The sequence below is a fragment of the Zootoca vivipara genome, chromosome 15 (assembly GCF_965207765.1).
Source record: "Zootoca vivipara chromosome 15, rZooViv2.hap1.1, whole genome shotgun sequence".
NCBI classification, from domain to species: domain Eukaryota; kingdom Metazoa; phylum Chordata; class Lepidosauria; order Squamata; family Lacertidae; genus Zootoca; species Zootoca vivipara.
In genome coordinates this window covers 11,021,753-11,046,081 of record NC_142598.1, presented here as the reverse complement: position 1 = coordinate 11,046,081, position 24,329 = coordinate 11,021,753, and the positions used below count along the sequence as shown (strand labels likewise).

At 45.4% G+C, this 24,329-nt stretch overlaps 1 protein-coding gene across 1 annotated transcript; it reads left to right on the top strand.

Moving 5' to 3' along the window:
* Positions 1–1,045: 1,045 nt before the first annotated feature.
* On the top strand, positions 1,046–24,053 carry AP1M2 (adaptor related protein complex 1 subunit mu 2). The gene is made up of 12 exons (XM_035097295.3): positions 1,046–1,205; positions 3,649–3,805; positions 5,136–5,203; positions 6,747–6,877; positions 8,013–8,160; positions 11,339–11,465; positions 13,213–13,355; positions 14,746–14,817; positions 15,804–15,962; positions 17,939–18,064; positions 19,944–20,019; positions 20,966–24,053. Exons 1-12 carry the CDS (start codon positions 1,164–1,166, stop codon positions 20,986–20,988), a joined length of 1,272 nt encoding a protein of 423 aa, XP_034953186.2. The 5' UTR covers positions 1,046–1,163; the 3' UTR covers positions 20,989–24,053.
* The last annotated feature ends 276 nt before the right edge of the window (positions 24,054–24,329 follow it).

Sequence of the window (24,329 nt, the reverse complement as noted above, 5' to 3'; positions counted from 1 at the left end):
TTTTGGAAGTCGAACAGAGTTCCAGAATGGATTCCATTTGACTTCCAAGGTACGACTGTACTGCGGCCCGTGTTTTGTTAGCCCAAAATTTGAAAATGAGTGAAGTCCCAACCAAAGAAGAATGGCAACTTAAGCTGATGGAATATGCTCAGCTTGCAGACTTAACATATAGAAAAAGAGAACAAGAAGAACATACGTTTAGAGAAAATTGGAAAACGTTTATTGACTATATGGGAAATAACTGTGTACAGCTGAAAACGCTGGCAGCAGCATTAAGATAAATTCAACAGTGTAAATAAATTTTGATGAATGTAATAATGCAATACTGAAAGGTATAGTTTCTGTAAAATATGCAGGGATTTATGATATGTAAAATGAACCATGGAAAGAGAAGAAGGAAAGTCATTGATATCTTAAAGATGTAAAAATGAGTACTTTAAATTGTAAAACAGAAATGTTAATAAAAATTATATTAATAAAAAGCCATAGAATGTTAATCAGCCTGGTTGAAGAGAAACCTTTTCGCCTGGTGCCTAAAGATATATATTGATTGAAGGCACCAAGTGAGCCTTTCATCAACATCATCCATGGGCGTAGCCAGGATTTATGTTGGGGGGGCCCCTCAGAACCTCAATTAAGTTTTATTGATTTACTTGATTTAGGGGGGCGCCCCTCTTTGGCCACGCCCATGTCGTCATCATTATGGCTATTGTTTGGTATTTATTAAATTTGTTACTCCCTTTAACTTGCCCGGGGCAACTCAAAGAGACTTACAACCCAACCAAACTAAACCCAACTCATCATCCGGATTCTATGAGGAAACCGAGTGGAGAATTAAGAACGGGGCGTTTCTCTGCTTCCCAGCCTCTCTTCTTACGGGATCGGGGTCCCGGCTGGGATCCTATGGGGCGACTCGCTTGCGCGCGTCGCGTGCACACGACGCCTGTCCGGCCCCTCGCTCGAGAGAAACCGCGACGTCTGTCCTCCCACTTCCTTTCTGTCGGAGGACTTCTATCCCACACCCTCCTGCTGCTGCTGCCTCCGCCTCCTCTCCTTTAAGGCAGCTCAGCTCACCTGTAGGCGCAGTGCCCTCACCTAGCCCAGGTGGCTGCCGAGAGCGAGCGAAGCAGAGAGGAGGAGGAGGAAGTGGGCGCACCAGCAGCATGTCCGCCTCGGCAGTTTTTATCCTTGACCTGAAAGGCAAGGTGAGTGTGACCCCCCCAGATCTTCCTCTCAGGTGGGGCAGAGCACCTGAAGAGCAGACTCCACCCTACAGGCGAAGTTTCCCAAATAAGTTCCCCTTCTCTCTACGCCCTCCAGTATTTCCGCTCGGCAGATCCAAGTTTCTGGGTGTTAGACTTCCATTCATACTGTGTGTACCCTTATCCCGCCCCCTTCACTTTTCAGCCTAGAGAAGAGGAAGTTAAAGTCTCTTGAGACCAGCTGGGGAGAGGAGTAGCACCCAGGTGGCCTGGCTGTGCCTTCTAACTGCTAGGCCACCTTTGCCTCTGGGCACAAGGAGAGTGATGGAGGCTCCTGGCCCTGCTGCCAAGGTTTCTTCCCACAGCTGCCACCTTCCAGGAGATGGGGCCCACCTGTGCTGCGTCTGGCTGGCCACCCCCTATCCCAGAGCTGGGGCTTCTTGGTGCTCCATTGCAGGCTCTTTCCTGTTGCAGCTGGTATGGAAGAGTTTCCTTTCAGCCCTCCTTTTCTAGGCTGAGGAAGGGTCTGAAAATTGTGGCCGCTTAGTGAGCGGAGGCAGCCTGGGAATGTGTGGACCGGCTTGCTGCCACCCTGGTGGCTCTGGTTGCATCAGGGAAGCCTGTTCGACCAGCTGGGTTGCTTCAAATGGGTTAAAGAGCAGGGCCAGAGCTGTAGCAGCAGAGCAGAATGAGTCCTGAGCCCATCACTTTAAGGAACAGAAACTGGAAACATTTGTTTTATCGGTGATAAGCTGTGCACACTGGAACTGCCTGCTGCTACCCGTTCAAAACAGCAACAACAGTTGATAGCAGGGTTCAGAACAGTAGCAGGCCAATTTGCGGAAGAGAGGAATAGTATCAGAGCTAGCGCAAGGTAGCAGTTAAGAATGTGAGTGGAAAAGTCAACATCTGAACACAAGATTGAGGAGATTGGTGACAAACAAGATTTATTTGCTAGAATCCTCAGTTTGTTCAATTCTGGTATGAGAAGCATGCTAATACCGTTCAGCCATTTACTCCCCACCCCCACCCCCGTTCTTATAGAATCCCCTCCCACACACACACACAAAGCAATTTTATTAACAATTACAATTACTGTGTAATAATGCAAGTCTCAGCACAGCTATAGCTTTACTACATGTTGTTAGGCAAACCACAGTCTACATCAGGCATAGGCAAACTCCACCCTCCAGATGTTTTGGGACTACAACTCCCATCATCCCTGACCCCTGGTCCTGTTAGCTAGGGATGATGGGAGTTGTTGTCCCGAAACACTTGGAGGGCCGGGTTTGCCTATGCCTGGTCTAAATAACACACACCCCCCAATTCTGTAATAGGATGGTAATAAATATACTGACTACCTTAAGGGGCTGTTAAATGGTACTCTGATTAAGCATTTCTAAACAATCCAAAAATTCATCTACATGCATGCTATTAATAACAACTACAACTATTAAGGCTGCATTCCCATACCTACCTTCATGGAAGCAAACCAAACTGAACTCAATGGGACTTACTTTTGGAGTAGTTAGCTATAGGAGTTTGCTGCAAGTGAAGTACTTGGGGAACCTTCTGATGATGGGTGCCCCCTATCTTACACAAAGCTGAGTTTATGCGCTGCGTCTTGTGCAGGCAAAATCATGGAGGTACAGTATCGCATTTTTTGAAAATAAGTGTGGCATGAAAGTGAAGCCTGGTCCGTGACAGAGACAGCTGTGGAAGTGGGGAATATTATGGTACAGTTGCACTTTCCTTTCCCTCCCATCACACCTCTAAAATAACAACTTCATCAAAGGATGAAAAAGACCAGGGCTGGAACAAGACAATTTGCTTCCTGAAGCAAAGGACGATATTGCCTCCCTCCCTGTTCCATGTAGAGAAGCTGGCCAGATTGGCAGTTGAATCTTACTTCAGCTGTGCTAGGGGGATGGTTTCCTCCATCGCACCCGACAGCAGCTGGCAAGTTTAGAGGGTGCATGAGAGGGTTGTGGTGCACATCTCTGTTCTCCCACAGAGGCAAATGGTTAGAAGTGAGGCTGTGGCAGCTGTCACCTGAGGCAATTGCCGCTTCTACCTAATGGCAGAGCCGGCTCTGAAAAGCACAAAGGAGAGAACCTAAGAGAAGAGCTATTGTTTATTTGACCAGGATGTGCTATGACTCACGTACGTGGTCAGGGAAAACAGGGTGAGAATGCAACCTTGAAAACTTGCATCTTCAAGTCTTCAAGTGTCTACTCAGATGTCTGTCCTATTAAGTTCCATGGGGCTTACTCCCAGGTAAGTGGGTAAAGGGTCCCAGTCTAAACCTCCTCCCTGGAAAATGGTATGTGGATGAATGACATACAAGGTGCTACTTAGAGGAAGCATCAGTGAGCAACGCACGATGGGTGTCTCAGTGTTAGCCATGCAAGGCTAGCGTGACTTAAGCTTCCTTCCCATCCTCTAGCCACTCATCAGCCGCAACTACAAAGGAGATGTGAGCATGTCAGAGATTGACTACTTCATGCCGCTCTTGATGCAGAAGGAGGAAGAAAGTGCCTTGACGCCACTCCTGTCCCGCGGAAAAGTGCATTTCCTTTGGATCAAGCACAGCAACATTTACTGTATCCTTTCAGAGCCTGAGCTAATTCTGGGGAGGGGGGGTGGGATGCTGCTGCCCCTGTGAGGGGCAAAACCCAAGTCAAACTGGATTCAGAAGCACTAACTACTGCCTCCATCTGTGGAGCATAGCCAGCAGGGCAGGTACAGTGGTACCTCTACTTACGAATTTAATGCGTTCCGAACGCACATTTGTAAGTCGAAAAAAATTGTAAGTCGAATCCCATAGGAATGCATTGGGAGAAAAAATTCGTAAGCAGAAGCAACCCTATCTAAAAATTCATAAGTAGAAAAAATCCTATCTAAACCACATCCAAGATGGCGGAGAGAGCTCCATTCGTAAGTAGAAACATTCGTAAGTAGAGTTATTCGTAAGTAGAGGTACCACGTAGCCTTTTCCTCCATGAATTTGTCTCCTAAAGCCATTCAAGTTTGGGGGCCATCACTGCCTTCTCTGGGAGGGAGAGCCATAGTCTTGACTACAGGTGAAACTCGGAAAATTAGAGTATTGTCAAAAAGTGCATTTATTTCAGTAATGCAACTTAAAAGGTGAAACCAATATATGAGATAGATGCATGACATGCAAAGCAAGATATGTCAAACCTTTATTTGTTTTAATTGTAATTATTTGTCGTTAGGTGGGTCAATCATAAATGGAATGTAATTAATTAAATGTAATAGCGATGTTTATTTTTGTATTATTGCAACTATTCGTTTTATTACTGCTGAATTTCCAAAAGAAAGTGTTTGTAAAAATTAAAATAAATAATAATAATAATAATAAGTTGCATTACTGAAATAAATACACTTTTCAATGATATTCTAATTTTCCAAGTTTCACCTGTATGTGCTGCGTGAACGGCACACAGTATTCTAAATGCAGTTGCACCATAGATTTGTATAACAGCAATATGATGTTGGCAGTTTGTTTGCAGTTAGCCTTGCCCTGTGCTCTTAAGTTTCAGTCAAGTGGAGATTGCAGGCCCTGCATTTCTGAACTTGTTTGGAATGATAGAGAAAGGGCAAGAATGAAGCATGTGCAGAATCCTTTTGGCTAGACGGAAGCCTCATGTTAGGAGCTGAGTTGTGAGATGAGAGCTGAAAGGCTGGTCCCAAAAAGGGGAAACTGCAAACTGGTGCAAGATCCAGTCGAAGGAAACTTAACCTTTGAAGAATCCACAGGAGGGTTCTGTGCATCCCAATGTTCATCTACTGCCTGACATTGGTGGCTATGTCCTCTGTTTAGGCTAGAGTCCCCCAAAGCCAATACTCCTTCCCAAGTCTCTAGTCCGGCAGTTCAGAAATCTTTTTCTTTACCCATAACCTTTCATGCAGTGGTGGCCTTAACCATGAAGAATGCCAATGCCTCACTGGTGTACTCCTTTCTCTATAAAGTGGTAGAGGTAAGTCAAGAAGCCATTTTTAAACGTACAAAGAACAACAGGGCACCAAGATAGGAAAGGCTGTTGCTATCTTTGAGTTCCCCACTCCATTCTTCTGTTGGCTTGGAGTAGCATGCAGACAACAATCACCCTACCCCATAGGAGCCATCTCCTAGGGGCTGAGGTCCCTTCCCCCCCATAAAATATTTGATGGGGCCCCCAAAGCTGATGGGCATTGCCATTCAAATGCTGTGTGTCCATTGCGCCATGTGATCGATTGTGCGGGGCAGGGCATACCTGGGGTCCCCCAATATTTTGGTCAGGTTGGCATCCCTGCCCTCCCTGCAAATGATCTTAAGGGTTTTGGTTTCCTCTTGGCACTACAAACCCTGACAGCATCCTTTTAGGGTCTGGTATGAAAGACCAGGATCTGGTATGGGACCCAGGTGGTGCTGTGGTTAAACCACTAAGCCTAGGGCTTGCTGATCAGAAGGTTGGTGGTTCGAATCCCTGTGACGGGGTGAGCTCCCGTTGCTTGGTCCCAGCTCCTGCCAACCTAGCAGTTCGAAAGCATGTCAAAATGCAAGTAGATAAATAGGAACCGCTACAGCGGGAAGGTAAACGGCGTTTCCATGTGCTGCCCTGGTTTGCCAGAAGCGGCTTTGTCATGCTGGCCACATGACCTGGAAGCTATACGCCGGCTCCCTCGGCCAATAATGCGAGATGAGCGCGCAACCCCAGAGTCGGTCACCACTGGACCTAATGGTCAAGGGTCCCTTTGCCTTTTATGAAAGACCAGTCTGCCCTTCGTAGCATAAAATCTGGCTTCTTCTACCCCGTTGATTCCAGCCTTTGAAAACTAAACTTGTATGCTGTCTTTTAGCGTATTCACTCTCAAGTTTTGTTAAAGGGTAATAATAACTTCAAGGCCCAGTTTTATAATATTTGCAGCAGGGGTGAGGAATTTGTGCCCTCCAGAAGCTCCCACCAGCCTGAGCCAGCATGGCAAATAGACAGAGATGATGGAAGTTGTAGCTTGCAACATCTGGAGAGCTATAGGTTCCCCGTCTCTGATTTACAACAGTTAAAACAACAGAGCAATTAAACAACAACAACATTTTAGCACCAACAGAAACCAGTTTAAAACAACACTCTTACACTTAAGGACTTTAAATGTAAATCCAATTTACTTTGCATTTGCCTCCCACTTTAATTCAGAATAAAAGTGTGCTGCTTATCTGACGTTTGGGAAAAACTGAAGTAGAAGTCGCCATCTGGCAAGGCTGGAATGGGGGTATAGCAACCCATATGAAGCCAACTCTCTGCCCCTTATTCATACCAGAAGGGCCGACCTATCTTCCTTGTCCAATAACTAATGCATCCCACACTGGGAATTCTGCAAGAAAGATGCACTTGACCCAAATGCAGATGGATCAAAGTTCCGGAATTTGGGTATTGGGGCTGCAGAATTCTAGGATCTTCACCCCTGGGCTTGGTGTGTGTGTGTGTCACCTCTTCTGTATAAAATCCAGTAGGGTGAAACCTTTCATTCTCTCATTGTCAGGTCTTTTCTGAATATTTCAAAGAGCTGGAAGAAGAGAGTATCCGCGACAATTTTGTCATTGTGTATGAACTGCTGGATGAGCTTATGGATTTTGGGTTTCCCCAGACAACAGATAGTAAAATTTTGCAGGAGTGAGTCATTTGGTCTATTCCCCCTCTCCTAACCTCCCCCCCCCCTGCTTTCCTGCTACCTCTTTCTGGCATTGTGCAAATAAATGACCTAAAAGGATTTGAAAACTACCTGTGCTGAGGGTGGGTGTATAGGAGTTCAAGTGGAACAAAACGTTTCCCCGTGTGTAAAATCTCAAGTGTTAAATTCAGATGTTAATCATTCTGCTTGGGCCAAACTTTATTTCTGAGGAGGCCTCAGTTTGAGGGAAATGAGGTCTGAAGAGATACTTAAATTTCAGTTTCAGGGAGGTAGCTGTGTTGGTCTGACGTAGTCGAAACAAAATAAAAAAATTCCTTCCAGCAGCACCTTAGAGACCAACTAAGTTTGTCATTGGTATGAGCTTTCATGTGTATGCACACTTCTTCAGATACACTTCTGAAGAGAAGCTTAAGGGGTGATATGATAGCCATGTTCAAATATATAAAAGGATGTCATATAGAGGAGGGAGAAAGGTTGTTTTCTGCTGCTCCAGAGAAGCGGACATGGAGCAATGGATTCAAACTACAAGAAAGAAGATTCCACCTATACATTAGGAAGAACTTTCTGACAGTAAGAGCTGTTCAGCAGTGGAATTTGCTACCAAGGAGTGTGGTGGAGTCTCCTTCTTTGGAGGTCTTTAAGCAGAGGCTTGACAGGCATATGTCAAGAATGCTTTGATGGTGTTTCCTGCTCAGCAGGGGGTTGGACTGGATAGCCCTTGTGGTCCCTTCCAACTCTATGATTCTATGATTCTTCTATGATTCTGTTTCAGTGTATCTGAAGAAGTGTGCATGCACACGAAAGCTCATACCAATGACAAACTCTAAGGTGCTGCTGGAAGGAATTTTTTAAAATTTCAGTGTTGTGGGGCTCAGAAGCAAATGTCAAAATCTGAACTATCAATGCTTCAAACATGCATTTTATTCTGAATTGGCATTTCAGATCAGGCAATGTGAAGTTTTGCTGAGATTCTGAATCTGCTTTAGAGAGCAGAAAGTGCTCTTTACAGTCCCCCGCAATCCTCTGAAAAGGTGCGCTTGTTGGGAGGTGGAACAACTGCATCTTATGAGGGCCATTCTAGATCTTGATATTGCCCCCCCCTTCACCCTGTTGTAGGTACATCACTCAACAGGGCAACAAGCTCGACACGGGCAAATCTCGTGTTCCACCCACCGTCACCAATGCAGTCTCCTGGAGGTCGGAGGGCATCAAATATAAGAAGAACGAAGTCTTCATTGATGTCATTGAATCTGTCAATCTGCTGGTGAGTGAATGCAGGAATGGGGGGGTCTGTCTGACTCACCTAAGTACGTAGGGATCCGGACAACATTACGAGGAGCCTAAAAAGTTGGCATGGCCTCTCGTGTTCCGGCACCTGCCCCATCGGAATTCCCTTCCTTTAAATATTACATGGGTATCAACTCTGGTGGCATGAAGTTGCTCAGGTGCTTGGCCTTTCTCAGCGGAGTGCAGGAGGAAAGCTGTGTCGCTGGCAGCTGCTCAGAGAAGGGCGTGTGTATCTCCCTTGAGATAAGTGCTGGTTTCCAATGGCGACGGTGGTGCTCCCGCAGGGATGGTAGTGATCAGCCCTGAACCAGTGTTTTCTCCTCTCAGAGCATCAGCTTTGACAGCAAACGAGCTCGGAAGAGACGATGATAAGATGAGAAAAGGAGAGTGGGCAAAAGGTAGCTCGGGATCTAGACTTAGAATTAGAACAAATCTTTATTGCCATTGTCCCCTTGTGGGAACAACGAATTTTCTCGGTTGCTATATCAACTCAAATAGGACACTCCACATAAATTAAAATGCTAATAAGCACAATACAATACAGAACAATATAACAGATAATTAAGATGACTTCAAAGTCCAGAGTTTCCATTTAAGGCCAAAATTGCTCTAGGAAAGAAACTGTTCTACTGGAGATCCCTGGGCGATTTCGGGGTTTCTCAATAGCAACAGAAGCTGCTCTGCACCCCTTTCTGCTGAAATGAAGGGCAGGAGTAGATTTCTCCCTCTTTATCTCTTTATGATTAGAGTGCGTTTATTTATTTAGTGCATTTCATAGAATCGTAGAGTTGGAAGGGATCCCAAATGCCATCTAGTCCAACACCCTGCAATGCAAATATCCCACGTTTCCCCCACCCCCAGGAGCACAAAGTGACTTTTATGGTTCTCCCCGTCAGTTCTAGTCCTGAGATCCACTTCCTGGGCTGAGCATGTTCCTTAATTTTGTGTGCTGTTTCTCTCTCCACCCCCCATTTTGCACCTAGATCCAGTTGGAGGATCTCTGGTTTCTAGTGCAAAAACAAAGCATATAATAATAATAATTTATTATTTATACCCCGCCCATCTGGCTGAGTTTCCCCAGCCACTCTGGGCGGCTCCCAATCGAGTATTAAAACAGTACAGCATTGAATATTAAAAGCTTCCCTAAACAGGGCTGCCTTCAGATGTCTTTTAAAAATAAGATAGTGCTTATTTCCTTGACATCTAATGGGAGGGCGTTCCACAGGGCGGGTGCCACTACCGAGAAGGCCCTCTGTCTGGTTCCCTGTAATCTCACTTCCCGCCAGAAGGCCCTTGGCGCAGATCCAATATGCCTGAGTCTGCCCACTCATATATGATTTCATAATGATTTTTAAATTAAATTTTATAGAATAACAACAAACAAAACACAACGCACAAACAAAACAAACAATTTCACAGTTCATCACATTGTTACTTTCATTATGTTGGGACTCATACATGATTTCAGTTTGCACACAGCACATCGAAGTACTGAATAATGTGGTTTCCATGATGTTTTGTATACTGGTGGGTAACTTTCCTGGGCTTTGAAAGTTCATTTTAAAAAGGGACTAGTTTGAATTCAAATTCAATGTGTCCAAAAAGGAACTAATTCCAGTTTATATTCGTCCCTTTAGTTCTGTTCATGTTCAGTTCAAATACATCCAAACTATTTTACCTTCAGCATTCGGAATGTTACAAGCTGCTGTGCTGAAGTATAAAATATGCTTAAGAAAACACAGTGGAATGTGAATTGTTTGGTTTATTATTCCCAACAATTAAGCTCTTTAAACTTCAAAGCCCAAAGAATCTAATCAGTAGAAAATGCATGTAGGAGATTGAACCTGAAGCTAAGAGAACATTTAAAATGAACACTTCACATTCAGTTCACTCGGCAGTTGTGGGAACTATACTAGTAGCCAAAATTGTGGAAACCTTTTGGAAAAAGTGCATTTCCGAGGTTTGATGGCACATAACACGTGATTGTCTCTCTAAGCACTCATGCTCATTGGCTAAATTCAAATGAAGGAAAACTACTACATTTCAACCTAAGCAAGTTGTGCTTCCTTTTTCTGGTTATTTGGCTATAACCTTTGATAGAATACAGATAATTGAACAAACTTTGTTGCATTACATTCTTCATTAAATTATCTTTCTATTGATATATAATTTCATGGTGTTACTCCAAAAAGTGGGGTTATGAGCCATCAAACCTCAGAAATACACTATTTCCAAATGGTTTCCACAATTTTATGATATAATATTTTTTTATTATTATTTATACCCCATATACATGAGTCAACAGTGTGATGCAGCAGCTAAAAAAGCCAATGCAATTCTGGGCTGCATCAATAGGAGTATAGAGTCTAGATCAAGGGAAGTAATAGTACCACTGTATTCTGCTCTGGTCAGACCTCACCTGGAGTACTGTGTCCAGTTCTGGGCACCACAGTTCAAGAAGGATACTGACAAGCTGGAACGTGTCCAGAGGAAGGCAACCAAAATGGTCAAAGGCCTGGAAAAAATGCCTTATGGGGAACGGCTTAGGGAGCTGGGTATGTTTAGCCTGGAGAAGAGAAGGTTAAGGGGTGATATGATAGCCATATTCAAATATATAAAAGGATGTCATATAGAGGAGGGTGAAAGGTTGTTTTCTGCTGCTCCAGAGAAGCGGACACGGAGCAATGGATTCAAACTTCAAGAAAGAAGATTCCACCTAAACATTAGGAAGAACTTTCTGACAGTAAGAGCTGTTCGGCAGTGGAATTTGCTACCAAGGAGTGTGGTGGAGTCTCCTTCTTTGGAGGTCTTTAAGCAGAGGCTTGACAGGCATATGTCAAGAATGCTTTGATGGTGTTTCCTGCTTGGCAGGGGGTTGGACTGGATGGCCCTTGTGGTCTCTTCCAACTCTATAATTCTATGATTCTACCCCGCCAATCTGGCTGGGTTTCACTCTACTATAAAGCATAGTTAAGAGATTTTTGAACTAATTCAGCAAACTGCATTAAACTGAACTAGCTCATTCCAAGACTAGTGCTGCAATTTCAGCCTGGCTGTTATCAGGGACAGGAGGGAAAAGCCACCCTTCTTCCAGGCAAAGAGAGGAGAGGAGAGGAATTGTGACCCTGAGACTCAGACTCTGCTCTCTCTTCCAGGTTAATGCCAATGGGAGTGTCCTGCTGAGTGAGATTGTGGGCTCCATCAAGCTGAAAGTCTTCCTCTCCGGCATGCCAGAGCTGCGTTTGGGCCTCAACGACAGGGTGCTCTTTGAGATCACAGGACGTAAGTCACCCAGTGCCCTGAAAGCAGGAGCACCAGCAGTTGGGTGGGCTGGGCAGAGAGAGCCTCCAGCAGCAGGAGGTGTTGGGCTGAATGACACTAGATTTGGCTGGGGAGCACAGTAGAGATTTTGCTTATTGTTGTGGTTTTTCATCTTATGTGGATAAGGTGTAATTTCAGCCCAGGAGCTTATTTTTAAAAGTAGCATTCATGAAAGTACATTTTTTTGGGGGGGGCATCTTTCCCTCTGCACTGAAACACCAGAGCAGCACCCACACATCTGGGTGTGTCTATGAAAAATGCTGTTTCTTTCATTAATCATTAACTTGCTGGTAACTTTATTTGGGAGGGGAGAGAGGACCTTTTATTATTCTCATCATTATGATCAATTATTAGTCTTATTCATTTGCATCACAGCTTTCCCCCTGCCTGGGACTCAAGGTGGCTTGCACAGCTAGAGCAGAAACAATTAAAAAACATAGGTGAGGGAAAGCATTCATTAAAAAACAATTGCTGCTGCTGCTGTTGCCATCCATCAGTCTTGAGAAAGAATGGAGTGTGCCTCCAGGGGTGAAGACATACGCTGTGTTAACAGCACCCAAGTGGCCTCCCTGGGGCGCAAGCCTGGAGATCCTGGGCTGCCCAGACGACAAGACACCCCCCCCTTGCTGACGGGGTCCAAAGGAAAGTAGAGGAAGACATTTGGCACCGGCTTGGCTGCAGGAGTGGCCGGAAGGAGGTGTCCGAGGTGCCATCCAACCACCTTAGGGACTTTACTGCAGATTGGCGTAGAATTCACTCCTTAGCCTTTTCTTCTCCTGAAGATAGGGACCCAGGTGGCACTGTGGTTAAACCACTGAGCCTAGGGCTTGCTGATCAGAAGGTCGGCGGTTCGAATCCCTGTGACGGGGTGAGCTCCCGTTGCTTGGTCCCAGCTCCTGCCAACCTAGCAGTTCGAAAGCACGTCAAAATGCAAGTAGATAAATAGGAACCGCTACAGCGGGAAGGTAAACGGCGTTTCCATGTGCTGCTCTGGTTTGCCAGAAGCGGCTTTGTCATGCTGGCCACATGACCTGGAAACTATACGCCGGCTCCCTCGGCCAATAATGCGAGATGAGCGCGCAACCCCAGAGTCAGTCACGACTGGACCTAATGGTCAGGGGTCCCTTTACCTTTTTACCTTTACCTCCTGAAGATATACAGTACTACAAAGCAGCAGAGGTTTAGGATGAGAGAGTTTCCCTTCTAGAGGGGCTCCCTTCCCAGCTGGGCGAGCCCCATCTACCCCTCACTTCCCTCTATGGCAAAGGCAGAAACTGCCTTCTTCACCATTGGACCCACTCTTGGTCTCATCTGCTTCATTCAGCAGAGCCCGTCTTTGCATGCAAGGAAAGTCCCTAACTCATGGAGGGTTTGAGACCCATTCTCACCTGGTTTAGCTGGCTAGTCAAACCCATTTCCCATGGTGTGGATCTTGTGTTTTGGGAATGGACAGCCTCTGTTCTTTTCTGCCAAATACTCGCATATTTCTGCTGCTTCCAGTCTTTGTGTGTTTGCGTTTTAAAGTTGAGGGCTTTAATGATAACTTTAAAAAAACACCCTCCTTTGCAAGCACCTTCCCCACTGAAGGCTTGGAGTTCTGAGAGGCCAAGAATCACAAGGATGGGCAGCTATTTCTTTCTGGCTAGAGCATAGTCTCTCCCCTGCTACCCCCTGGGCAATTGTGACAGGCACACTTCTGACTTCTCAGGTGGAAAAAGTAAGTCTGTGGAGCTGGAGGACGTCAAGTTCCATCAATGCGTGCGGCTGTCACGTTTTGACAATGACCGGACCATCTCCTTTATCCCACCTGATGGAGATTTTGAGCTCATGTCCTATCGGCTGAACACACAGGTTAGTCTGGGATTCAGACCCTAGGAAAAAGTGATGCCATGGTGATCTCATCTTCATTGGGTACTGTGAGGGAACTCCTTGGTGCATGGTTGCACTGAGGCAGTAGCTGCCTAATTTTCCCAGATTAGCGCTTTTTTCTTATTGATCCATGCCCAGCTAGGTCATTTGCCTACTTATCTATAGGCTGATGCTGTCAGGGAAGAGAGAGTTCCTTGCAGAAGGATAGCAGGAATTACGCCCAGTTGACGAACTGGTTCCTTGCTGAGGAAGCCGTGTGCGTTATCTTCAGATCTTGAGCCACTCACGGTTGCAGCTGGCTGACCTTGTGGTGGTGCAGATTCTCTATATATTGAGACATCTATTCTCTGCCGCTATAAGACATGTGGACTTACCTTCCAAGTCCCGGACTGCAGAATCCGGGAACGGCAGCCATGTGACACCGGAGGTTGCGTCGACGTAACTTCCGGTGTCGCTTTGCCCTTCTATGGGCACAAAAAATGGCCGCCGCCGGCTTCGAAAGTCGCTTGTACGCATGTCAGGAAGTGCGTCGATGCAACGTCCGATGTCGCTCCGCCCATCTATGGGCACCAAAAATGGCCGCCGCTGACACCGGAAGTTGCTTCTATGCACTTCCGGACATGCGTAGATGCGACTTTTGAAGCCGGCGGTGGCCATTTTTGGTGCCCATAGAAGGGCAAATCGGAAAGAAAAAAAATGGCCGCCGGCAGGAGAAAACAACGGAGAAAAACAGGAGACGAAGTGATACGGGGGACCACCGGGAAAAGGTAAGTAAAAACGGGGGGTTTCCCGGGGAAAACGGGGTACTTGGCAGCTATGCATGTGGAACTGCAATCCTATATATGCAGTATTGCACTGTTGGATAAATCACACTAGAGATAACCCCATCATTTTGTACAGTCTCATAGTACTTCAAAAGGCATTGCTCTCTTTCTCAGATCTCTTTCCCCCCAACCTGACACTTAATAGAACCCATTGTTGTTAAATGTTAAAGCTGAGAGGAAGGCAAGGGCTGGTTTCTCCAAAAACTCTCTCCTCCTATCAGATGTGTCCTATTGCCCTGGCACTTGTTCAAGCAATAGGAAAATAACTATTTGCAGTATTTATCTTGCAGTCACCAAATGTTGATGATAACAGTTATTTGGTGAATGCAAGATAAATACGACCTGGTTCTTAGGGTCTTTTGCCTGGCTGCTCCAAGGTGGCACAAGATTTATCAAGTATACATTAAGCCGAGAAGACAGGATTTGTAGGTGTTCTGAGCTTTCATCATGCCTGACACACTTCCCATTAACCTTTTGCTCTTTGACCCTAACCTGCTGGAGGCTCTGGACCCCCATGAATGAGATTCTCTCTCTCTCTTTGCTTGAAGGTGAAGCCCCTCATCTGGATAGAGTCTGTCATTGAGAAGTTCTCTCACAGCCGAGTGGAGATTATGGTGAAGGTGAGTCTCTTTGAGGGATACTGCCACCCTTACCCAAGGCTTCCATAATGAGGGCGATTGGAGGAAAACACATAATAAAGAGGACACAATATATTTGGGTATTTATTGCTATAGATTTTGTTCACTCTTAACAGCTGCTCCAAATCATCCAAGAGCGGGATTTGTATTGGCTTTGGAGAAATGAGATCACTTCAAAGTCTTCCATGGAGCACTAAAGCAGTGATGAGCTCTGCTCCTCCTGGCTCAAAGCTTGCATTGGCTCGCCTTCTCTCTCTCTCTTTTTAAAAATATTTTATTTTCGTTTTTTTAGACAAAATTCATATACATTTAAATCATTTTCAATTTGTACACATCTGAGATTACTTAAATCCCCGGACTTCCCCCTCCCCTTCCCCTGGTTTCCAGTTTTTTTCTATTCCTTCTACTGCATCTAATTACATTTTTCAAATTCATTTTGTATCCCCCGTTTTTAAACTAAAGTCATATTACATTATAAGAGTTATAACAATCCTGCTAACGTTTTTAGATATCTGCAGTCGTCTTTAAGATATTCTATGAAAATTTTTCACTCTTACTAAATTTTTTATCGTCTTGGTGTCTGATCTTCAAGGTCCTCTTCGCCATTTCAGCATAGTCCATCATGTTGGTTATCCACTCTTCTTTAGTTGGGATTTCCTCTTCCTTCCACTTCTGCGCAAAAAGCATTCTTGTGGCTATTGTTGCATACATAAACAGTCTTTTAAAGTCCTTAGGTATTTCATCTCCTATTAGTCCCAATAAAAAGGTTTCTGTTTTTTTTTTGATAAAAGTCATCTTAAACATTTTTTTCAATTCATTCTATATCATTTCCCAGAATTCTTTTATTATTTTACATGTCCACCACATGTGGTAGAATGTACCTTGGCTCACCTTCTCTTATGGCAGAGACGTATGGGGGAAACACACACTGTTGCAAACATCTCTCTGTCTTTCTCCCTCTTGGAAAGGCAAAGGGCCAATTCAAGAAGCAATCTGTGGCCAATGGAGTAGAGATATTTGTCCCGGTCCCGAGTGATGCCGACTCGCCCAAGTTCAAAACCAGCATCGGCAGCGCAAAATACCAGCCTGAGAAGAATGTTGTCGTCTGGAGCATCAAGTCGTTCCCGGTGAGAGAGAGAGAGATGCCCCTTTCCCCACAAATCTCCTCCCCCATTTTGTCCCTTGAATTTTGCAGAGGACTTCAAAGATGCAGGTTTAACCCCCAGGACATCTCCATTGCATTTGGGAAGGGAAAAGGGGGCAATTCTGTTACATGGTCCAGTGCTCATGCAAGTTTGTTGAGTGACAATGGAAGAGGAGTGCAGTTGGTATTGGTCAAGAGCAGGGGTCAGCAACCTTTTTCAGCTGTGGGCCGGTCCACCGTCCCTCAGACCCTGTGGTGGGCCAGACTATAGTTTGGGAAAAAAATATGAACAAATTTCTATGCCCCACAAATACCCCAGAGATGCATTTTAAATAAAAGCACACATTCTACTCATGTAAAAACACCAGGCAGGCCCCACAAATAACTCAGAGATGCATTTTAAAGAAAAAGACAGATTCTACTCATGTAAAAACACGCTGATTCCCGGACCGTCCGCGGGCCGGATTGAGAAGGCGATTGGGCCGCATCCGGCCCACGGGCCTTAGGTTGCCTACCCCTGGTCAAGAGCTTCCACTATTAAGCGTGCTATAGCTGCTCATGAATCCCCTGCCCATTAGGTGCCAGCAAACCTTGAGAAAACATGAATGCACGTGTAATGGTGTTGTTGCGGCTACTCTTGAGTAAAGACGCCCAAGCCCATGCTTGTCTTTAATGATTTCTTGTGCATCGTATTTACAGTGCAGAGGTAACAGAAAACATGACCTCCTAGTCACTTGCAGAATCCGGGAGTGGACGTTTCCTGTTGTGTGACCAGCATAAGAGCTTGGGCACCCCAAAACGCCGCCTCCCGACCTTCCGTTTAGTGGCGCGCCTTAATTCGGGCGCCGGAAGGGGCTGCCTGTTCCCCTCCACCTCTTGGCCAAGGGCTCTCCCACATCACTGAGCCTTGCCTCCTCCATCCCGCTAACTTCCTCATGCCCCCCACCTGACCCACTGCTGCTGCTCTCACTGGGCGAAGTGCTGGTCAGCAGGATGGGGGGGGAGTTCCCTATAGGAAGGTCCCCTGACAGCTCTTGATCCAAAAATCCACACACACACACAAAAACAAATCTCACTACAGCCAACCAAAGACAACCAACCAAACCCTTGGCCACCCTAACGTCTCTCACCACCAAGGAAATACAACAAGTGAATAGTAAGAGAACCCATAAAAGTGACACTGACGCAAAGCCCCACACATACACTAATTAAAAGAATAGAGGTATACCCGAAGGAGCGTTTCCACCCCCATCGCTCAGCCCGGACACAGAGGTCCAGCTCCGAGGGCCTTCTGGCGGTTCCCTCACTGCGAGAAGTGTGGTTACGGGGAACCAGGCAGAGGGCCTTCTTGGTAGTGGCACCCTCCCTGTGGAACGCCCTCCCATCAGATGTCAAGGAGATAAACAACTTCCTGACTTTTAGAAGACATTGGAAAGCAGCCCTCTTTAGGGAAGTTCTTAATGTTTGATGTTTTGTCGTGTTTTTAATATTCTGTTGGGAGCAGCTCAGAGTGTCTGGGGAAACCCAGCCAGATGGGTGGGGGATAAATAAATTATTATTATTATTTCATTTATTATTATTATATTTGCATCACCACCCCACTCACGATTCTCCCCTCTCCCCGCTTTTCTTCCCAACCTAATACTGCATGTCTCACAACTAATAATTCACAACAAATGAAACTGATCCGTAGAAACGCAACTTGAAAAAGGAGACAATGCATGTATTTTTGTAAACTAAGAAATATTTAATAAAAATACATTTTAAAAAAACAAACACACACATGGATGTGATCCGTAAGGACTTCCAGAAATGCCAGCGGTGGATTTTCTTGCCCCTTTCCGATGGCCATTGATGAACTCCATTTACACTTCTTGGTCAGGTTGTTGCATTGGCTGGCTTGCATAACCATTGACTTAAAGAAGAAGACCTTACCTTCTCTTGCATTTGGCTCTGCAGGGTGGCAAGGAGTACTTGATGAGAGCCCACTTTGGGCTGCCCAGTGTTGAGAATGAGGAGCTGGAGGGACGTCCGCCCATCTCAGTCCGTTTTGAGATCCCCTACTTCACAGTCTCTGGGATACAGGTGAGCTGGAGTGGATTGGGAGATGGCGAAGCGAGGCCTTGTACACTTGTGAGAGCTGGCTTTTTGTGGCGGTGGTGTGATTGAAAAGCAAGCAGACTCCAAGCTGTGATTTAGCACAAACGGCATGTGGTTGGCTAAAACGTTAAGAGCAAGTAGCTACCATCTGCTGATATAAAATGGTTCTTGGAATTATTCAAACTCTCTTCCCAAAGCTGCATACGAAAAGGGGCATGTCGATTACACTGTAGTTGAGGATTTAAACTCTCTGGAAGTCCAATATTTGAGCTTGTTTCAATGGCTCCTGCTGGTGATGGGAGAGAACACACTGCAAATGGATGAGGAGTGAGTGGAAGTATTTAGGGGAATATTTAAACAAAATATAAATTCCAGGTAGGGGATACCTTGTGACCAACAGTTGACAACATATAAAGGTTATGAGAATGTGGAAAATAAGGTGAAGGAATGAATGTATGTGCAGCTAAGTAAGATTTATAAAGAACTGTCATGGAATGCTGGGTGGGACGTCTAAAAGAACTACTGTAAAAGAATGGAAAATGCTGTAATTTTTAAATTGAAAACTACTACTACTACTACTACTACTACTACTACTAATAATAATAATAATAATAGGGAATGCACTGAATCCTAGCTCCCTGCCTAGCTCTCCTAGGCAGGATAGGGACTATGCAACCCAGAATCCTAGCCTTACCCACAACCCTCTTTAACAACAACAACAACAACAACAACAACAACCACAACGTGTGTGTGTGTGTGTGTGTCTGCTGCAGTCTTTCTGCTCAACCCTCAGCACTGAAAGTTCTCCTCCAGCAAGGATAGCAGGATCACCTGTGGGTTTGACACGCAATAAATCTCTATTGGGGACGTTGACTCGTAACAGGTGTTTTTCAAGAGACTTCCTGGATGTTCCCATCCAATTTATGCTGCTGTAAACAGGGACTCAGTCCTTTCAAGCTCATTGTAGGGGGGAAAGGTGTTGTTCCCTTCCGTTCCTTAGCTTATAGAAATGGAAATGTCTGGAGTACCGGTGGAATGGCTTGTCTTCCTTCTCTGCTCTCTTACCTGTCCCCAATTAAACACACTTCCCAAGCCTGAACAAAGCAAATACACAGGTACGAAAGCTGACCATTTCTCTCTCTTCCCCCTCCCCTCATGTAAACCACACATGGCTCACCAATCAGGTTATTGTTCCTTTAGGAACATAGGGAGGTGCCTTATGCCAAGGCAGACCACTGCATTGGTCCGTAGAGCAGCTCGGCATTGTCTATGCTGACAGTTCTGGGCTTCACAGAGGAGTTTCCCCCAGCCCTACCTGGGATTGAATCAGGAACCTTCTGCATGCAAAGGATCTGTTCTACCACGGAGCTACAGCCCTTCCTTCACTTTGAGACCAGTTTAAAATGTTCATTGAAAAATAATGATCCAAGCGTTCCTTTCCCATGAACCTGAGATGGACACAAACAAATGCCCTGGCGCCTTCATTACATACATATATTTTGGCACCAGGCGGATATGTTTCTCCTCAACCAGGCGTTTGGCTGATTAACATCCCATGGCCTTTTAAATGTGCCTGTGGGAGGGGGGGTTATTGGTGTGTTTTGCTTTTGTTATATATTTTGTTTTTTCATTTTCTATTTTTCTGTTGTGAAATGCCCTGTGATCTTTGGACGAAGGGCGGTAAATTATGATGATGAAGCCAATATCTCTTTGGGAGAAGGTGGGGCAGGGGCAAGTTGCCAAAATGCTGTGTAGACTTGAAGTGCCTTTCATTGTGACCAGCTGGCGATGGGTGGTTTAGAGGAGGTTGACGGATGTCCTCCTTTGATATTGTCCTCTGCTCTGCTACCCCTCTCTAACCCAGGTGCGGTACATGAAGATAATTGAGAAGAGTGGGTACCAGGCTCTGCCGTGGGTCCGCTACATCACCCAGAGTGGGGGTAAGTTGTCAAGGAAGCTGAGCTACATACAGGTTGTACAGACATTGGCTTTCCCTGGCTGAGCATTTTCTGTGTACTAAAAGCTGTATGATGATCCTTTTCTGCTGGAGCCAATGTGGTGGAGTGCTTAGAGCGTCAGACCATGACCATGACTAACAATTGCCCCTAAAAGACTTGTCCCAAGATTCCCTGTGCAGAAGCCATGCTGATTCCCTTTCAGCAAGGCTCGTTCTTCTTCTACAGGTGAAATTCAGAAAATTATATTGTTGAAAAGTGCATTTATTTCAGTAATGCAACTTAATATTTTTTATTTTTCTTTTAATTTTTACAAATGCTTTCTTTTGGAAATCCCACAATAATAACCAAATAGTTACAATAATAATAAACAAACATCACTATTACATTTCATTAATTACATGCCATTTATAATTGACCCGCCTAACAACAAATAATTACAATTACAACAAATAAAGGCTTGACATATCTTGCTTTGCATGTCATGCATCCATCTCATATATTGGTTTCACATTTTATGTTGCATTACTGAAATAAATGCACTTTTCAACGATATTCTAATTTTCCGAGTTTCACCTGTATATGTTTCGCAGTTCTAGCTGTGAATCTACCCAAGAGAGAAGCAATACAGGTTTGTAATTATTTGGATTTCTCAATCTCTGGAAACCCTCCTCTTTTGTTTTTTGTTTTTAACTGACACAATATTGGCCACTTTCCACCATCCTATTAGCCCTGTGGGGGAGTTTGTCAGTGTTCCCATTTCACAGACGAGAAACTTTTGAGACCTGGAGAGAGCACGTTCCTAATGCTCCCTCCCTCCTTGCAGGTTTGTTCCTGCAGGCCTAACAGCTGCTCCGGGAAGAGGCAGAACTTTAAAGAAACTTTCTGGCCCAACCCAGGCCTAACATAGCCTCTACCTTTTTTGTTCCAGATTACCAGCTCCGGACACATTAGTCATGATCTTGCAGAGCTGGACACCATCAAGAATGAAGAAGCCTGAATGGTCTAGAATCCTTTTACTCTGTTGGCACTCTCTGAAGCAAATTGTGTGTGTGTGTGTGTGTGTGTTTGTGTGTGTCCCTCCTCCTCCTCTCAAAATGCCACCCTGCGCCTTTGCCCAACCACAGCTCGATTTGGCAATAGTCCTTGGGCTGGTTTGCCCAATCCCTGCAGGGGGAAATGACGGCTCTGCGGTTGTTGCCTGAGATGGCACCTGCATTGCTTCCCTACCTGAGTGGCAGTGGACTTACCTCTGGCGAAACGCCGACCGGCTGTGCCTTGCCAAGGCTCCTGGATGGAGAGACTCTTCCAGGTGCCTTGCCGTCTTTCAGAACCTCCCTCCTTTAGACGGTTCCACAGAACCAGTGGTGTTGCTTTCCTCCAAAGGTTTAGCTTGGCGTTCTCATCAGGGGGAGATGCGTTGGGCTTCACCCGCGGGCAGCATTCACCTGAGTGTAGCATTCAGCTCAGCCTGGAAGGTAAGCTGAGCTCCCCACAAGCACCTTGTTGCTCTGCAGGTTTGCCTGGTGAAGAGAGAGGCAGGGAGAGTATTGCCTGCCATTGTGTAGAAGCTGGAGCTAGAAGCTTCAGGGCACAAACTCACTGGGCGGCTGCAAACAAGCCCCTTCCCCGCCCCCAATTGTATGATGAGAATAGTGGCTACCTCCTTTTTAAGATTTGTGACCCAAAACTACTTCCCCTTGTCCTTTAGCCCACAATGAGCTAGAAACAGAAGTTGAAATGAAATCGGGCCATTTCGACTGGGTGACCATGACGCTGTTGTGTGTCCTTAGTCCTCATTTCCTTTGGTTTTTTTATTCCACCTCCTTCCTCCATTCTAAGCATCCTCACTACAGCCAACAAGTGGAGCTGCTTGCAATCATACTGGCCAGTTCTTACAATAGCCGGCCTTATCGTTCTGGACACCTGACAGCGAAAATAGCAAATATTATTTGGAGAGGAATGCTGAAGCTCAGGCCTGTTTGTGCTCTTCATAGCTCCTTTTGCCTCTCAATTAGTTTATTTGAAAAACTCCACATGCAATTTCCCCTAATTAAATCTCTCTTCGGTTTCATCTCTAAGGTCAGGAAAAGAGAATGTCCAGCTGATTAGCAATTAATCCACTTGATATTTATTGATACTAGTCTATGCACATTTATATTGGAGTGAGGCCCATTTAATGCAGTGACGTCACATTTGAATAACACAGAGAATTAGGATGCAAGCATCTGATAACTTGTCTATCCATCTTCCTTTGATTTGCTCTTGTCTCAGTGATGTGGTTGCTACGGAAATAGTCTGAAGCGGGTGGCACTGTGGGTTAAACCACAGAGCCCAGGGCTTGCCGATCAGAAGGTTGGCGGTTCGAATCCCCGCGGCGGGGTGAGCTCCCGTTGCTCGGTCCCAGCTCCTGCCAACCTAGCAGTTCGAAAGCACGTCAAAGTGCAAGTAGATAAATAGGGACCGCTCTGGCAGGAAGGTAAACGGCGTTTCCATGTGCTGCTCTGGTTCGCCAGAAGCGGCTTTGTCATGCTGGCCACATGACCTGGAAGCTGTACGCTGGCTCCCTCGGCCAATAACGCGAGATGAGCGCCGCAACCCCAGAGTCGGTCACGACTGGACCTAATGGTCAGGGGTCCCTTTACCTTTACTGTTGATTTGTATAGGAACCTGAACCTGAATTGGACCCTTTGAGAAAAGGGAATTCTAGTCTCCCAACTTTCCCTCTTTAAGCCACTAAAAGCAAGCGGATAAAATAAATGTGGTGATACTGTGAAAAAATACCTCAACGCAGTGCTTTCCCCCCCGGGGGTACACATACTCCTAAACATTTTGTGAATCTAAGTTTGGCCTCATTGAGGGGCAGTTTTTCAATATGAGTAGGAAAATGAGAGTACCTATATATATACCAGTATATATATGAATAAAAAAAGCACTGCCTCACCATATAAGTGGATCCATGTACAGATCTATTTCATTAGTAGTGAAGCTGCCTCAAAGTGAGAAAAATCCCAGAAAAGAATTTGTTGGTCTGCAGCAACAAGATGGCAGAAAGTAATTGCATTATAAAGACCTTCAATTTAGGCCTGTCCCAGACTCTTCCACCTGTTAGGATTTTGGCACTCCCTAATATAATGTGGTTCATGCCTGATTCAGTTCCCCTGCAGATCCAGCAGTACCAACTGCAGCCCAGAGTCAAACTTGCAAGCCTCCAAAACCAATTCCTGCAAAGTGGTGGGTGGCAGAGCACATGCAAAGAATGTCCTGGCGCCTGGATTCAAGCCTTTAAAATATCTGTGTGTGTCCCCCTCCCCTCAAACAAACAAAATAGCGAAACCCCAGCTTAGATCTTGCATAAAGGAATGTGTGCAAATCAGAGAAATTAGCCCTGGGGCTGCTGTGTGATTTGTTCCGAGTCTGTACAGTTGTACCTCGGAAGTGGAACGGAATCCGTCCGACTTTCAAAATGTTCGGAAACCAAGCTGCTGCAGCCAATCAGAAGCCACGGAAGCCGTGCTGGACGTTTGGGTTCCAAAGAATGTTTGCAAACAGGAACACTCACTTCTGGGTTTGCAAAGTCAAAATGTTCAAGTTGCAAGGTGTTCAACTTCCGAGGTACGACTGTATTAGCTTCCTATCTACAGTATGTTCAAGGAGAAACCTGCTAAACACAGCAAGTAGCCAAAGCCCTCACCAGCAGATTTTGGCAGGTGCCCACTTCATGCAGGTATATAGGATTGCATGCTGCTCCAAGCCCTGTGCATTCCTCCCTGAAAGCAGTGGTTCCCCCAAAGGGTGTGGCAGGGGAGGATGGAAAGCATGCCAGGAAGATTCCAGGAAAATCAATATTCTATTTCGGGAAAGATTCGTGTTCTTATGTATCTGCATTGTTTTATACTTTCTGGATGTCTTACGATCATAATATAAAATAGTTGTGTTCTATGTTATAAATCAAGCACTGCTAGTTGTTTCTCAATGTATTTCTTATCAATAAAAGAATTCTGTGTGGCAGAAGCAAACTTTTATTCTGAAAGTGTGGTCCAAAGAAAAAAGTTTGAGAACCACTGCTGGGGGGAACATGAGACTCTTAATTTGTGGGTTTGAGCCCCACGTTGAGCAAAGGATTCCTGAATTGCAGGGGGTTGGACTAGATGACCCTCGGGGTCCCTTCCAACCCTACAGTTCTATGATTCTAATGACTCCCGAGTAAACGTAACTTGGATGAAGGAATTGTAGGGATGCTCATCAAATTTGCAGATGACACCAAACTGGGAGGGGTAGCTAATGCTGCAGAA

What these genes read in the sequence shown, in the direction of transcription:
- AP1M2 (XM_035097295.3), top strand. Translation starts at nt 1,164, where the DNA reads ATGTCCGCCTCGGCAGTTTTTATCCTTGACCTGAAAGGCAAG. An exon ending in TCCTTGACCTGAAAGGCAAG is followed by an intron (nt 1,206 to 3,648) that starts GTGAGTGTGACC and finishes CCCATCCTCTAG; the next exon opens with CCACTCATCAGCCGCAACTA. An exon ending in GGAGCATCAAGTCGTTCCCG is followed by an intron (nt 15,963 to 17,938) that starts GTGAGAGAGAGA and finishes TTGGCTCTGCAG; the next exon opens with GGTGGCAAGGAGTACTTGAT.